This window comes from Lepus europaeus, chromosome 21 (assembly GCF_033115175.1).
Source record: "Lepus europaeus isolate LE1 chromosome 21, mLepTim1.pri, whole genome shotgun sequence".
In the NCBI taxonomy this organism is placed as follows: Eukaryota; Metazoa; Chordata; class Mammalia; order Lagomorpha; family Leporidae; genus Lepus; species Lepus europaeus.
In genome coordinates this window covers 51,108,584-51,123,042 of record NC_084847.1, presented here as the reverse complement: position 1 = coordinate 51,123,042, position 14,459 = coordinate 51,108,584, and the positions used below count along the sequence as shown (strand labels likewise).

Genomic DNA, 14,459 nt, shown 5'->3' with positions numbered 1-14,459 from the left:
TTTCGTGCTTTGCTGTCTGCCTTCACTCCTGGCCTGGGTGGAGAGCAGAACCCACGCTGACCCTAAGCACCTGCAGCCGGCCGCCTCCTGGTGGTTCGTGGCTCGGCTCATCCTTTAGCAACGAAAGCACCTGCGAGAGGAAGCGGGCCTGGCTCGCTGCACGGCACCTTCCCCTGGGCCCAAGGCCCTGAGCGTGGTGCCCGTGGGCAGCCTCAGGACCCAGGGTGCAGCCGGCATGGTCAGAAACGACCCTTCCACCAGGACCACAGCCTTGGCCTTGAAGAACCACCCGCCGAGAACACGGCCAATGGTCAAGGGCAGCCCAGTTCTTCCCACACCCACACCCACACCCACTTCTCTTTCTTTTAATGTTTGTTTATTTTCTTCTACTTCAAGGGCAGAGAGAGAGAGAGTGAGAGAGAGAACTCTTCCATCTGCTGGTTCACTCCCCAAATGCCCACAACCATCAGAGCTGGGCCAGGCCAAAACCAGGAGCCTGGAACTTCACCTGGGTCTCCCACATGGGTGGCAGGGACCCAGACACTTGAGCCATCATCAGTGGCCTCTCAGGAGCTGGATCAGTAGCAGGGAGCTGGATCAGAAACAGAGCAGCCGGGACTTGAACCCAGCACTCTGGGGAGGGGAGAGGATACAGGTGTTGCAGATGGTGACCTGACCCCCTGTACCACAACACCAGCACCCTCGATTCTTTCTACAGGGTAGGAAATGGGGCCTGTGCTGAGGTCACACCTAGAAGCACCAAGTCCCAGGGCCCCGCCCCCTTCACTTGAGAGCAGAAATCCACTAGGCCCAGCCCCCACCACCACCACCCCAGACCATGATCCCAGAACCAGGTGCTGGGTTTTCCTCCCCACAACATCCAGCCTGCTCCTGGGTCCCACGAGGCTCAGACCCCAACAGCCAGCAGGCACATGGAGAAATCTAAAGTGTGTGGCCAGGGATGGGGTGGGGAGGGAGGCTTCTTGGGGTGTCAGGTGTCCCAGGAGCCTGCGGTGCCTGAGGGAGTTGGGGGGGGGACAAAAAGAAGGGGGAGGTGACTCAGGCCAAGAGTGGGTCGGGGGAGAGGTCAGGGGGCCTGGCCGGAGAGGGGCAGAGCTGAGAATACCTGGAAAATCTAGATCAAAGAAGCAAATTCCTAGAAACACACAACCTACCAAGACTGACTCACGGAGCAGGCACCGGGGCGGCTGAACAGATCAATACTGAGTAAGGAGTTGAATCCGTCATAAAAACTCTCCCAAGAAAGAAAAGCCCAGGACCAGATGGCTCCCCCGGAGAATTCCTGCCAAACACGTAAAGAATTAACACCAGTCCTCCCGCAGCCCACCCAGAAAACCGTGGAGGAGGAAACACCTCCAACCTCATTCCGGAGGCCAGCCTTACCAAAGACCAAAACCAGACGAGGCCGCAGGAAAACTGCACTCGCGTCTCCCTGAGGAGCGCTGGGTGCAAAACACCTCCACGAGATCCCAGCAAAAGCCAATTCAGTAGCATAGGAAAAAGGATTATACACCCCGAGAGGGACTGATTCCTGGAATGCAACCATGGTTCAGCACACTCGATCGTGGAATTACCCGGATGAAGAGGACATAAGACCAAAACCTTACGGTAGAGAGAACGCAGTTGACAAGCTCCGGCCCTGTGTCATGATAAAAACACTCACCAGGCCGGCACTGCAGCTCACTAGGCTAATCCTCCGCCTGCGGCGCTGGCACCGCGGGTTCTAGTCCCGGTCGGGGCGCCGGATTCTGTCCCGGTTGCTCCTCTTCCAGGCCAGCTCTCTGCTGTGGCCAGGGAGTGCAGTGGAGGATGGCCCAAGTGCTTGGGCCCTGCACCCGCATGGGAGACCAGGAGGAAGCACCTGGCTCCTGGCTTCGGATTGGCACAGCGCCAGCCGTAGCAGCCATTTGAGGGGTGAACCAACGGAAGGAAGACCTCTCTCTCTCTCTCTCTCTCTCTCACTGTCTAGCTCTGCCTGTCAAAAAAAAAATAAATAAAAACACTCACCAGACTAGGGGCAGAAGCACACTCCTGCAACACCCCCCCACACACACACAACGAGGGCCATATATGCAAAGCCCAGAGCTGACATCAGAGAAAATCGGAAGTTTTTCCTCGCCAATCTGGATTAAGACAGGGATGCCCACTTGCACTGCTTCTATTCAACACAGTACTGGAAGTCCTGGCCAGAACAAACAGGTAGGGGAAGAAAAGAGAGATTCACATTGGAAGGCGGAGGTAAGAGTCAGGGGCACAGTGAGTGGGCTGCTGTCAGTCTCCATTCGAGTCCCAGCTGCTCGGCTTCCCACGCAGCTCCCTCCTAACGCGCTTGGGAAGACAGCAGATCTCGGTCAAGGGCTTGGGCCCCTGCCACCCACATGGGAGACCCGGAAGGAGTTCCTGGCTCCTGGTTTTGGTCTGGCCCAGCCCCTGGCTGTTGTGGCCATTTGGGGACTGAACCAGTGGATAGAGATTCTCTCTCTCTCTCTCTCTCTCTCTCTCTGTCTAACTCTACCTTTCAAATGAACCAATAAGTCTTTAAAGGAAGAACAAAGGGGGGACTGACACTTCCTGATTTCAGGTCTTGCTGCAAAGCTTCGGTCATGCAAGCAGCGTGGTGTTGGCAGGCAAGCAGACAGACCGAGGCGGCAGGAGGAGGAGCCCAGCATCTGTGGTTAAGGGACCTTTAAGAAGGTGGTCAAGGATGCTCGGTGGGGAAAGGACAGTCTTGTCGCCGCGTTGGAAAAATTGGGTAGCCGCGCACAGAAGGGTGAAACTGGGTCCTCTCTTACGCCACATGCAAAGATGGAGTCAGAATAAAGATCGAAACTGAGACCCCAAACTGCACAACTTCTAAAAGCAAACAGGAGACCAGCGCTGTGGCTCACTAGGCTAATCCTCCGCCTTGCGGCGCCGGCACACCGGGTTCTAGTCCCGGTCGGGGCGCCGGATTCCGTCCTGGTTGCCCCTCTTCCAGTCCAGCTCTCTGCTGTGGCCCGGGAGTGCAGTGGAGGATGGCCCAAGTGCTCGGGCCCTGCACCCGCATGGGAGACCAGGAGAAGCACCTGGCTCCTGGCTTCGGATTGGCGCAGCACCAACTGTAACAGCCATTGGGGGGTGAACCAACGGAAAGAAGACCTTTCTCTCTGTCTCTCTCTCTCACTGTCTAACTCTGCCTGTCAAGAAAAAAAGAAGAAGAAGAAAAGAAAGAAAGAAAGGAAGGAAGGAAGAAAGAAAGATTAGAATCCTCGCATTGAGGCCGGCGCCGTGGCTTAACAGGCTAATCCTCCGCCTTGCGGCGCTGACACACCAGGTTCTAGTCCCGGTTGGGGCACTGGATTCTGTCCCAGCTGCCCCTCTTCCAGTCCAGCTCTCTGCTAAAGCCCGGGAAGGCAGTGGAGGATTGCCCAAGTCCTTGGGCCCTGCACCCGCATGGGAGACCGGGAGAAGCACCTGGCTCCTGGCTTCAGATCAGCGTGATGCGCCGGCCGCAGCGGCCATTGGAGGGTGAACCAATGGCAAAAAGGAAGACCTCTCTCTCTCTCTCTCTCACTGTCTAGCTCTGTCTGTCCAAAAAAAAAAAAAAAAAAAAATCCTCGCATTGATGGCAGGGAGGTAAAATGACACCACCGCTACAGAAGACATCAGGGCAGTTGCCCACGAATTAAAAATAGAGCCAGCACGTGATGTCGCAACCTCACTTCTTAGCGTAAGTCCAGAAGAACTGAAAGCCATCTCAGACAGATTTGCACACAGTGGAATTCACCATAGCCCGGAGGTACGAGCAGCCCACGTGGCTGAAGGGATGGGCCAGAAAGAAATCCTGTCCCTTGCCACAACATGAAGGGACTTAGGTGACAAAGCAAAATAACACACGTTGTATCACTGCTCGTTGATGAGGTTGCGACAGTTATCAAAGTCACAAACACAGCAAGAAGAATGACTGGGAGAGGGGTAGGTGCTGCTGCGTAGCAGGCTAAGAAGCAGTGGAAGGTGGCCCAAGTGCTTGGGCCCCTGCACCCATGTGGGAGACCCGGAAGAAGCTCCTGGCTCCTGGCTTTGAATCAGCACAGCTCAGGCCGTTTCAGCCAACTGGGGAGTGAACCAGCAGATGGAAGACCTGCGGCTTCCTGTGGAGACAAACCCGGGGAGGCAGCAGCGGTGGCTCAAGTAACAGACATGGATCGTGTTCCTGGCTCTGGGCTCTGGCCCCGGATGGGATTCTTGGCAGGTGTTTGGAAAAGGAACCAGCAGACGGAAGATTTCTCTCACGCGTTCTCGCTCTCCTTCTGCCTTTCAAACAAATCACTCTTAGGAGAGCAGGGGCTGTATCGATTTAAACAAAGGTGACCACGGAGGGAAGGAATACGGACAAAGAAGAAACCAGGAGCAAAGTCAGGTGTGTGGATTTAGACAGAAGGGACTTGGACCACACACTCAGGGGCTCTGAGGGGTGACGGGGAAGCAGGGATGCCCCACGACTGTGCCCGTCCACGCCGATCTCCCTTGTCTTAGCCCAGTGCATCCCTGCTGTTAAACACTCCGGAATTACTCCACCAAATTCGCCTTCTGTTTCCTGCCTGACACGTGCACACCAGGGGACTTCCAAAATGTCATGGAAGTGGAATTAAAAGATGTTTATTTTGATGCAAAAAAAAGATGTTGAAATTCATGCACAGTGTTTTTCACCATACACATTTTCTATGAATTTGTTGAAGCTCCTTTTATATGCCCAGATTTCAAGATATTTTTGCACCAAAATAAACGTACATTTTTAAAACTATATTTATTTATTTATTTATTTATTTATTTTTGACAGGCAGAGTGGACAGTGAGAGAGAGAGACAGAGCAAAAGGTCTTCCTTTTTGCCGTTGGTTCACCCTCCAATGGCCGCCGCGGCCGGCGCGCTGTGGCCGGCACACCGCGCTGATCCGATGGCAGGAGCCAGGTGCTTCTCCTGGTCTCCCATGCGGGTGCAGGGCCCAAGCACTTGGGCCATCCTCCACTGCCCTCCCTGGCCACAGCAGAGAGCTGGCCTGGAAGAGGGGCAACCGGGACAGAATCCAGTGCCCCGACCAGGACTAGAACCCGGTGTGCCGGCGCCACAAGGCGGAGGATTAGCCTTTTGAGCCACGGGGCCGGCTATTAATTTATTTATTTGAAAGGCAGAGTTACAGAGAGAGAGGGAGAAACAGAGACAGAGAGATCTTTAATCTGCCAATGCTGGTTCACTCCCTAAATGGCCACAACGGCCAGGGCTGGGCCAGGCTGAAGCCAGAGCCAGGAGCTTTTTCTGAGTCTCCCACGTGGAGAGCAGGGGCCCAAGGACTTGGGCCATCCTCTGTTGCTTTCCCAGGCACATTAGCAGGGAGCTGGATCAGAAGTGAAGCGGCCAGGACTTGAACTGGTGCCCTTGTGGGATGCCGGCACTGCAGGTCATGGCTTTACCCACTATGCCACAGCACCAGTCCCTAAACATACGTTTGAACTCTATTTCCCACCAACTTTCTGAAGCATCTGTGCAAAAGCAACAAACGAGTGAAATGTTCATGTGCAGCCCCTTTGGGACGTTAAGAGACCCCAGCGCCACCCGACCAACAGACCCAGCATCCACTCAGTATCAGCACTAAAAAAGTCTCGCCTCTATCGTATCCGAAATCAAGACGTCGATATTTTCTTGCCTGCGCAGGCCATGGTTTTACATCCGGGGTGATGTCCACACTGCCCTGAGGCCCTGCCTACAGCGGCAGGGTGGAGCCGGGGCCTGGCCTAGTTCTGCCTCTTGTCGGCTGGGCGCCCTGGGGCTGGTGGCTCACAGCTTCCTGGGCAATGAGGACCAAGCGGGAGGAGGGACGAGGGGAGACGGTGTTGTCCACTGTCCGGACGCCCTGGGCAGCCTGGAAGGACCTGCCACCCGGGGCCATTGCCTTCCAGAGCGCATGGGGTCAGCGCGCGCGTGTCTCCCAGGCCTCCCCCAGCTCAGCTCTGCGCTCCCGGCCTCCAGCTGGCTTGCAACAGAGGGGCTCCTTGTGGGGACACCGCGGCCCCTTCTCTGGGCGTCTACGCCCTCCCTTCCCCGGGCTGCCCCATCTGGGGACGTGCAGCCCCGACCCGCTGCGCAGCCTCGCCGCGTCCAGCGACAGCTGTCGCCGGCCCGGGATGAATGAAAGGGCAGGCAGGGCGGGGCGGGGCGCGGCCGCCGTCGGGGGGCGGGGCTGCCGCGGGGGGCGGGGCCGCGCAGGCTCTCAGCGCCGCCGCCGGGCCGCAGGGGGCGGGGCCTCCGCCAAGGGGCGGGGCCGCGCAGGGCAGTTCTGCGGCCAGCCGGCGGCCCCGCCCCGTGCCGCAGCTCGGAGGCCCCGCCTCGGCCCGCCCCTCCGCGCGCTCCCCGGGCCGCCGCGGCGCGGGGCCGGTGTCCCAACCGGTGTCCGAGAGGCGGCGCGGCGGCGCCGCGAGCCCCGAGCCTCCGGCCCGGCCCGCGCTCCCCGCCTCCGCCTCCCCGGGCCGGCGGCGGGTGGGCGAGCTCGCGGGCCCGGCCGCCCCCTGCCCCGGCCCCGCCGGCCCCGCCCCCCGCCGAGTGCATGAGGTTGACGCTACTTTGTTGCACCTGGAGGGAAGAACGTATGGGAGAGGAAGGTGCGCGGGGCTCGGGGCGCGGGCGCGGGCGCTGCGGGGTGCGTGGGCGGGGGGCGCGGGGCCGGGGCCGCCGCGAGGCCGCGCCCCTGTCTCCAGGGGGATGAGCTCGCCCCGGCGCAGCCCGCAGGCCCCTCCCTGCCGCCGTCCCGCCCGCTTTCCCCTCGGTGGGCTGGGTGGGCTGCGCTCCAGACGGCCGAGGGTCCCTGCTCCCTTACCTCTCCCCCACCCTGACCGCTGGCCACCCCCCACCGAGGAGGCCCAGGCCCGCCACCGGCCTCTGCTCTGTCCCCGGGGCCTCGCCCTGGGGCCACCAATGAGCCGCTCTCTGGCCCTGCCTGGGAAGAAAGAGTGGCCTGGGGGAAGCCGCTCCCTGGGTCCAGAGTGGCTGCCCCCGCGCCTGGCCACCTCCGTGACCTTGAGCCCGAAGCTGACCCCCTGGGCCTTAGTTTCCCTGCTGTAGAGTCGGGGCGGGGGGCTGACGGGCAGAAAGCTGAGATGTGCCCTGAGGACCAGAAAGGCCCACTCTGGGGGACCCCCCACCCGTCTCCCTCCGATTGCGCCAAGCCCCTTGCGGGCCACAGTCTTGGCTGGGAGGATGACTGGCGACCTAGCCGCCCTTAAATCCCTCCCCCTCATTGAGGACCAAGGCCTCGGGCTGCATAGTGGTTAGGGTTCAAAGCCTCCCCCCCCCAACCACCCTGGCAGGCGTCCGCGCAGACAGGGCCTGGCGTCTGTATCCCTCAGTTTCTCTCCTTGTGCCATCACCCGGGTGCACCTGCTCCCAAGGCAGGTCCTGGCTCCGCCAGCCCTCCCCCAGGCTCCCCCCTTCCCCCACACCCTAGCCCCTGCCGCTCGGGTGCTCACAGGGGGCCAGGCCGTGGCCTTGGAGCCTGTGTGTGCCACCTGGCAAGGTGCGCCCCCCACCCGCACCCTGGGGCCCCAGCTCCCCATCTGTAAATGGGGGGAGGGGCGTCAGGCCTGGGACATCTTCCAGGGCCCACCAGCTCCAAAGGTGCCAGGTCCCAGGGATGACTAAGCACGCCTGGTGGCCAGCCAGACAGAGCCGAGATCTGGGTAGGACCAGCACTGCCCTGTCCGGTCCCTGCCTTTATGGGGTCTTCCCAGCCCTTCTTCCTGGGTAGGCAGGGAAGGATTGGTGGGGGGGAGCTGTAACAAGAGGCTCAGCACTGCCCTATCTAAATGTCACGGCTGACTTTTCTCCCCGTTTACCTTGCTTCACCCCGAGTTGAAGGGTGCTCTTGCGGGGGGCTGGGCCTCCGCTCCTTTGCAGTTTTCTGCTTAGGGACGCTGAGGCCAGAGACCCTGGGTAAGGGTGCCAGCGTCTCGGCCGGACTCAGCCCAGTGCGCTGTTTTAGCCGCTCGGCTCGCCCCGGAGCTGGGCGAGCGTGCACAAGTCTACAAGGATCTGTGCAGGTGCACACGGGCTCTCCCAGGCCTCAGCGCACGTCCTAATCCCCTCTCCGCCCGTGCAGGAAGCGAGCTGCCCGTGTGTGCGAGCTGCGGCCAGAGCATCTGTGACGACCAGTACCTCCAGGCCCTGAGTGCGGACTGGCATTCGGACTGCTTCAGGTAGGCCAGGGCTGGGCAAGGGGTCGGGCGGCCCTGGGGCCCGTGTGGCCAGGAGCCAGGCCTGCCAGAGGGGCCAGGAATCAGCCTGTGACCTGTGCGGTCCTGTGCACGCTAAGTCACCTCTAAGTGACTTCAGACACTCCAGGCCCGGGAAACGCTGGGGAAGGCGTTGTTTGCTGTGTCGTTAAGGGAGCAATGACAAGAAGTCTGCTCCCGTTGTATACCTGCTGGTTGTGGTTTAGGTTTTTTACATTTCCAATCTGCCGTCGCCTGAATGCATGGCTGGGGGACCCCGGCCTGCTGGTGCTTAAGCGGGGCAGGGGGCTGGAGGGCCCCGTGCCTCCACCTCCGGGTGCTCACGCTCCCAGGGGAGAGGAACCGAGCCACTGCCAGTGGGCCCCAGGCTGATGGCCCAGGGAAGCCAGCCCCGGCCTGCACATACCCGTGGGCAGGAGGACAGTGGGCCGGAGCCATGGCTGCCGATAGGGGTAGAGCCCCTGGTGACTCTGCAGCCCTGTCTCCCACTCCGGGTGGGGGGCCCTCCTGAGACGGATGCCTGGTATAGGGAAAGCTCTGGGGTGGGCTGAGGGGTCTCAAGGCCTGCGAGATTTCCCGAGTGGGAAGGACTTCCGGGCAGCAGCAGGAGGGGTGGGGGTGGGGCAGGGGAGCGGGCCGTGGAGGAGGAGGGTGCAGCTGATGGCCCCCTGTCCACCAGGGTCCCCGCACTGACACCCAGGACCTTATTCCAGCCTACCGATGAGGCGGGTTGGATTTCAGCCAGCGGGTGAGATGCCCAGGTGGGGGCCCCATGAGACCCCCAGAGGCAGGCAGCGTGCATCCTGGGCTTCTGCCTCAGGTGGCCTTCCTGGGAGCCAGAGGGCGTGAGCAGGAGGGAGCAGCGTTAGGGTTGCCCTGTAAAGGGCCTGAATGCCGAGATGAGAACCTTTGGCTGCTAAAGAGTGCCACCCCCCACACCCCACTGTGTGGCTGGGCGGGGGAGAGGGCGGGGAGAGGCCATGGTCCAGGGACCCTGGGGTCCCAAGGTGTGACCTAGGATGGCGGCTGAGGGTGCCTGGGATTTGGGCAAGGGCAGATGGCGCGTCTGAAATCTGTGAAATCCGGGACACCTCAAGGCCGTGAGTGGGAAGTCCCACCCCTGACCTCTGTGTAGCCGGTGCAGAGCGCTTAGACTTAGGTCATTCCCCCCCACCCCGGGGTCGCAGCATTGCACGGCTGCAGTGGGCCCCAGAGCCAGGAGGATCCAAAGTACTGCTGGTCCCGTTCACTCGTTTTCTTTAAAGGATGTATTGTATTTATCTGGAAGATTTACAGACAGAGAAGGGGAAAGAAAAAGATCTTCCATCTGCTAGTTTAGTTCCCAGATGGCCACAATGGCCACACCGAAGTCGAGAGCCAGGAACTCTATTTGGGTGTCTCACGTGGGTGCAGGGGCCCAAGCACTTGGACCATCTCCCACTGCTCTCCCAAGCACATTAGCAGGGAGCTGGATCAGAAGTGGAGCAGGAGTCAGTGCTGTGCCATAGTGGGTAAAGCCGCCGCCTGCAGTGCTGGCATCCCATATGGGCGCTGGTTCAAGTCCCTGCTGTTCCTATTCTGACCCAGCTCTCTGCTGTGGCCTGGGAAAGCAGTGGAAGATGGCCCAAGCCCTCGGGCCCCTACACTCACATGGGAGACCCAGAAGAAGCTCCTGGCTCCTGGCCCCGCTGCGGCTTTGCGGCCATTTGGGGAGTGAGCCAGCAGATGGAAGACCTCTCTCTCTGTCTCCCCCTCTTTCTGTCACTCTGCCTCTCAAAAATTTTTTTTAAAAAGTAGAGCAGCTGGCATTCGAACTGGCATCCGCATGGGGTGCCGGCATCACAGGCAGCCGCGGATTAACCCGCTCTGTCATGGCGCCAGGTGCAACACCCACAGCCTGTCTTGGTAGTGATGGCTGCCATTTGCCAAGCCCTCTGGCTGTTTGGTCACTCAGCTCTCACCATAACAGCCTGAGGCACTGTATTTGCAGGGAAAATGCAGGCCCAGAGATGCCAGGCACTGGGCGCGGGGTGGGGGGTGGGGGTGACTGGAGGTTGCAGCAGCTGCAGGGTGAGGGGTGCAGGCTGATGGGCTGGGCTGTTGGCTCTGGTGGAGGCGGGGTGGGAGGGAGCCACAGTGGTGGTGCTGGCTAGGGGGAGGGGAGGAGCCAAGTCCCGAGGCGGGGAGGAAGTGGGGAGAGAACGCACCCTCGGATCTGGACAGCAGCTATGCGAGAAACCCAGAGAAGAACTTGGAGGGCCCTGGGCTGGGGTGGGGAGGGAGAAGGGGTGTAAGCGACAGGGGCGCAGGCTGGGAGTACAGCCATGGGAGCCACCTGCCTTGGGTGAGGCCCCAGATGGCGGGGACGCAGGGAGCAGGCACGCTTGGGCTGCCCCGGCCTGGTCGCCTCCCCAGACCGTGGCTTCCACCGTGTTCCTGGCCCGCCAACCCCCAGAAGCTGGGTGAAGCCAATGTTCCCTCCATGACAGTCAGCAAAGCCGCTCGGAGAGGGGTACTGCTTGCCCGGGCGGGAGGCGCCGGCAGCGGGGCTGGCCCCTCGGAGCTCGGGGCCCTATCCAGTTTCCCTCTGGAAGCATCGCAGCGCCATGGCAGGGGGCCAGCAGCCGGCCCTGGGCTCTGAGGCCGGGCTCAGCCCAGCCCGTGTTGGATCACTGAGGTCTTGGTTCCAGGCCCCCTAGCCCATCTGCGGGTACTTGGGCAGGAGGGAGGTGACAAGGCCTGCACAGGCCATCTGGGGGCACCTGCCAAGTACCAGCCCCCCCCCCACACACACACACAGGGGATTTTACACACAAGGGACTGCCCAGTCTCCCTGGGAGTGAGGAGCTCAGCCCTTGGCTACACAGGGCCCTGGCCTTGTAGCAGACCAGCCAGGCGGTCAGCAGATACAGGGCCAGGGGCCACGGAGCACCTGAAGTGCAGAGCGGAAGGAAGCAAGGCTCCAGAGGTTGAGCACATGCAAAGGCCCTGGGGCGAGAGGGTGCTCGGCACGGCGGAGCTGGGCCAGGTGGGTGGGTGTCTGGAGGGAGCCTGGCCAGAGAACAGAGGGCTCAGTGGGCTGTGGAAGGAGTCTCCTGACACCTGGCCTGTGGGGAGGGACTGGGCTCAGGAGCATGGAGCAGGGCAGGTGCAGGGAGGAGCCCTACCTCCCGAAAGATTATGGGCAGGCCTAGAGGGTGCCAGGCCCAGCAGCTCCCCCAGGCTGGGTGGGCCAGCCCTGGTGAGTGAGGAGGGCTGAGCGTGCAGCTGGCCGGCTCGGAGCCAGCAAGGAGGACAGACTGTCCCTGGGAAGTCAGACTGCTTTCCCCAGGGGGCTGCGGAGGAAGAGGCAGCTGCTTTTGAACTTGGCCCTGGCCCTGTCCCCAGAAAGGCCCTGTCCCATGGTGCCTGTCAGGGCAGAACGCAAGGAGCCTTTCTGCAGGTGTACACGGCTGAGGGCCTGGTGCTGGGTCAGAGCCTGGATCCCTCCCTCGACACCTCCCTGCCTGGTCAGAGCCTGGATCCTCCCTCCCCACTTCCCTGCCCGGTCAGAGCCTGGATCCTCCCTCCTCACCTCCCTGCCCCGGTCAGAGCCTGGATCCCCCCCTCCCTGCCCGGGTCAGAGCCTGGATCCCCCCTCCTCACCTCCCTGCCTGGTCAGAGCCTGGATCCTCCCTCCCCACTTCCCTGCCCGGTCAGAGCCTGGATCCCTCCCTCCCCCCCTCCCTGCCCGGTCAGAGCCTGGATCCCCCCCTCCCTGCCCGGTCAGAGCCTGGATCCTCCCTCCTCACCTCCCTGCCCCGGTCAGAGCCTGGATCCCCCCCTCCCTGCCCGGGTCAGAGCCTGGATCCCCCCTCCTCACCTCCCTGCCTGGTCAGAGCCTGGATCCTCCCTCCCCACTTCCCTGCCCGGTCAGAGCCTGGATCCCTCCCTCCCCCCTCCCTGCCCGGTCAGAGCCTGGATCTCTCCCTGCCCGGGTCAGAGCCTGGATCCCCCCCTCCCCACCTCCCTGCCCGGCCAGAGCCTGGATCCCCCCCTCCCTGCCCAGGTCAGAGCCTGGATCCCCCCCCTCCACCTCCCTGCCCAGTCAGAGCCTGGATCCCTCCCTCCCCCCCTCCCTGCCTGGGTCAGAGCCTGGATCCCCCCCTCCCCACCTCCCTGCCCGGGTCAGATCCCTCCGTCCCCAATAGTACTGAAGCCCTAGCAGAGTACTAGAACCCTAGCTGCTTCCTGTTGCAGGCTCAGACCAAGTCCTCTCGGCACCCACACTGCGGGGTTCTCCTCCCCAGTGGTGTGGCCACGCTGGCCACACCCTCTGCAGCCTCCAATCCCGAGCCCCTTGAGCAGGACAGGGAAGCACCCGTCAGGCCACCCTGCGCTGCCGTGGGCCTGGGAGGATGCTGCTGGCTTCAGCCTTGCAAAGAAGACACGGCCTGCGGAGGCCTAAGTAAGTGGAAAGCCTGCCCCGGGCATGAGGCTGGGCTCCCCTACCCACCCTGGGCGAGGCCTGGGGCTGGAGGCCCAGCAAGGGGCAGACCCACCTGGGCTCTGGCTGGGAGGCAGAACTGAAACTGTGTTCACGATGGCCAGCTATAGGGGGAGCTGCTGGGGCTTCCGGCCCTGCCGGTGCAGCCGCCCCGGGAGCCTGGCCCTGTGGCCCCACTTGCTTCTTCCCTGGAGGCCAGGGGTTGGGCCCTGGGCAGAGGGCACCCTGAGAGGACTGGGTTCCGGCCTGTGATTGGATGCTGCTGCTCTCAGCCTCCCCCCTCCCGCCCGCCTCGCCCCCAGGAGTCTGTACAGGGGTCCAGGCAACACCTTTCCCTGGAGTTCCTCCACCTGGCCACACCCCTCTTGGCACCCTTTGTGAGGACAGGGGCCATCCCTGGAGGAGGGCTGAGGTCCCTGGCTCCTGCAGCCACTCTGGGGGTGCCGGGGCCAGAGCAGCACGGAGCAGGCCCGGCCCTGGCTGGGGTCTCTCCAGGGCCCAGCTTGGTGGCTGCCTAGCCTGTGGGCAGCGGCAGATGCAGGCCGGTGGTGGCTGCAAAGGGGCGGGGAGCTGGGGGCTTCAAGGCAGGGAGGCGTGGGGCCGGGGAGCTCACCACTGCCCCCCAGCCCTCTGGTGAGTCACCGCGGCGACAGTGATGAGTGTTTTCTGGGAGCGGAGGAGGAGTTTCTGGGTGGGTAAAGAGCATCTTCAGCCAGGAGGGAGGGAGGCGGCTGCCCCCCCGAGCCTCCCACCCGCCAGAGAGGCCGAGGGGACCCTTGGGCCTCCGCGGTGGCAGGGAGGACGGGACCCAGGGGAAGCCCCTCTTGGGGTTAAGTTAGTGCCCCGGGGACCTCCCCACCCTGACTCCTCCCCTGCCCGGAGGTGCCCGCCCCCGCCCTGGGCTGTGGCCCTGACGTCACAGCCCTGCCCTGGCCCTCTTGCGCCCACTCCGCCCACTCCATGAAGGGGGCGGGGAGGCTCTGCAGGCCCCCTTCCTGGACCAACCTCCCACCCACAGGCTTCCCCCTCCCACTCTAGCCCCAGCCCCGCCCCTCAGGGCTCCCAGACAATGGGGAACCGAGTGGATCCTCTTAAAGGGACAGTGTCCCACCCACTGTCTTGCTGCCGCCCTCCACCCCCCACCGCCCACCCCCCCCAGGTCCACCATATTAACCCCCGGGCCTGGAGCACAGCTGTAGTCGGGGGGTGGGGGGGGTGGCGGGCTCACCGGATCCCCATCCTCCTGTCTCCCTCCCTCCCTCCCTCCCTCCCGCACTGCTGCCCTTCAAGCCCTGTGCTCCTGTCACCATGGGACCCAGGGCAGATCTGGCCTGACTCCCTGGCCTGTTCTCTGCATGGCTGTGCTGTGGCCCAGACAGTCCAGAACCCCGTAGGGCCCATGCCCTTGTGAGCTCACGGGGTCCCCCCCGATATTTGCATTTGCCTACCGCCCCCACCCAGCTGAACTGCTGGACCCCACCCCACGGTGGGGGGGCTGCTTGGGGGAGAAGCCGGGCAGGCAGGTGCAGCTCCTGTGTACCATCTAGAGGCCAGAGGTCACTTCAGCCCTCCCCATCTCTGCCGGGCCTTCTGGCAGGTCCCCTGACCTTGGACCTGATGCTACCTCTCTTGGAAGGAAAGCGGGGTGCCCAGCTGCCCCGGCCCCTCCTTGTGACTGGCAATGCCTGTCCA

General features: G+C 62.6%; 1 protein-coding gene across 1 annotated transcript in view; it reads left to right on the top strand.

The window, feature by feature from the left end:
• The first annotated feature begins 6,567 nt into the window (after positions 1-6,567).
• Positions 6,568-14,459, top strand: part of LIMK1 (LIM domain kinase 1) — a 24,216-nt gene continuing 16,324 nt past the window's right edge. The window contains exons 1-2 of the mRNA XM_062180384.1: positions 6,568-6,655; positions 8,149-8,245. Of these exons, the coding sequence (XP_062036368.1) occupies positions 6,601-6,655; positions 8,149-8,245 (152 nt within the window). The 5' untranslated portion in view covers positions 6,568-6,600. The remainder of the gene's footprint in view (positions 6,656-8,148; positions 8,246-14,459) is intronic.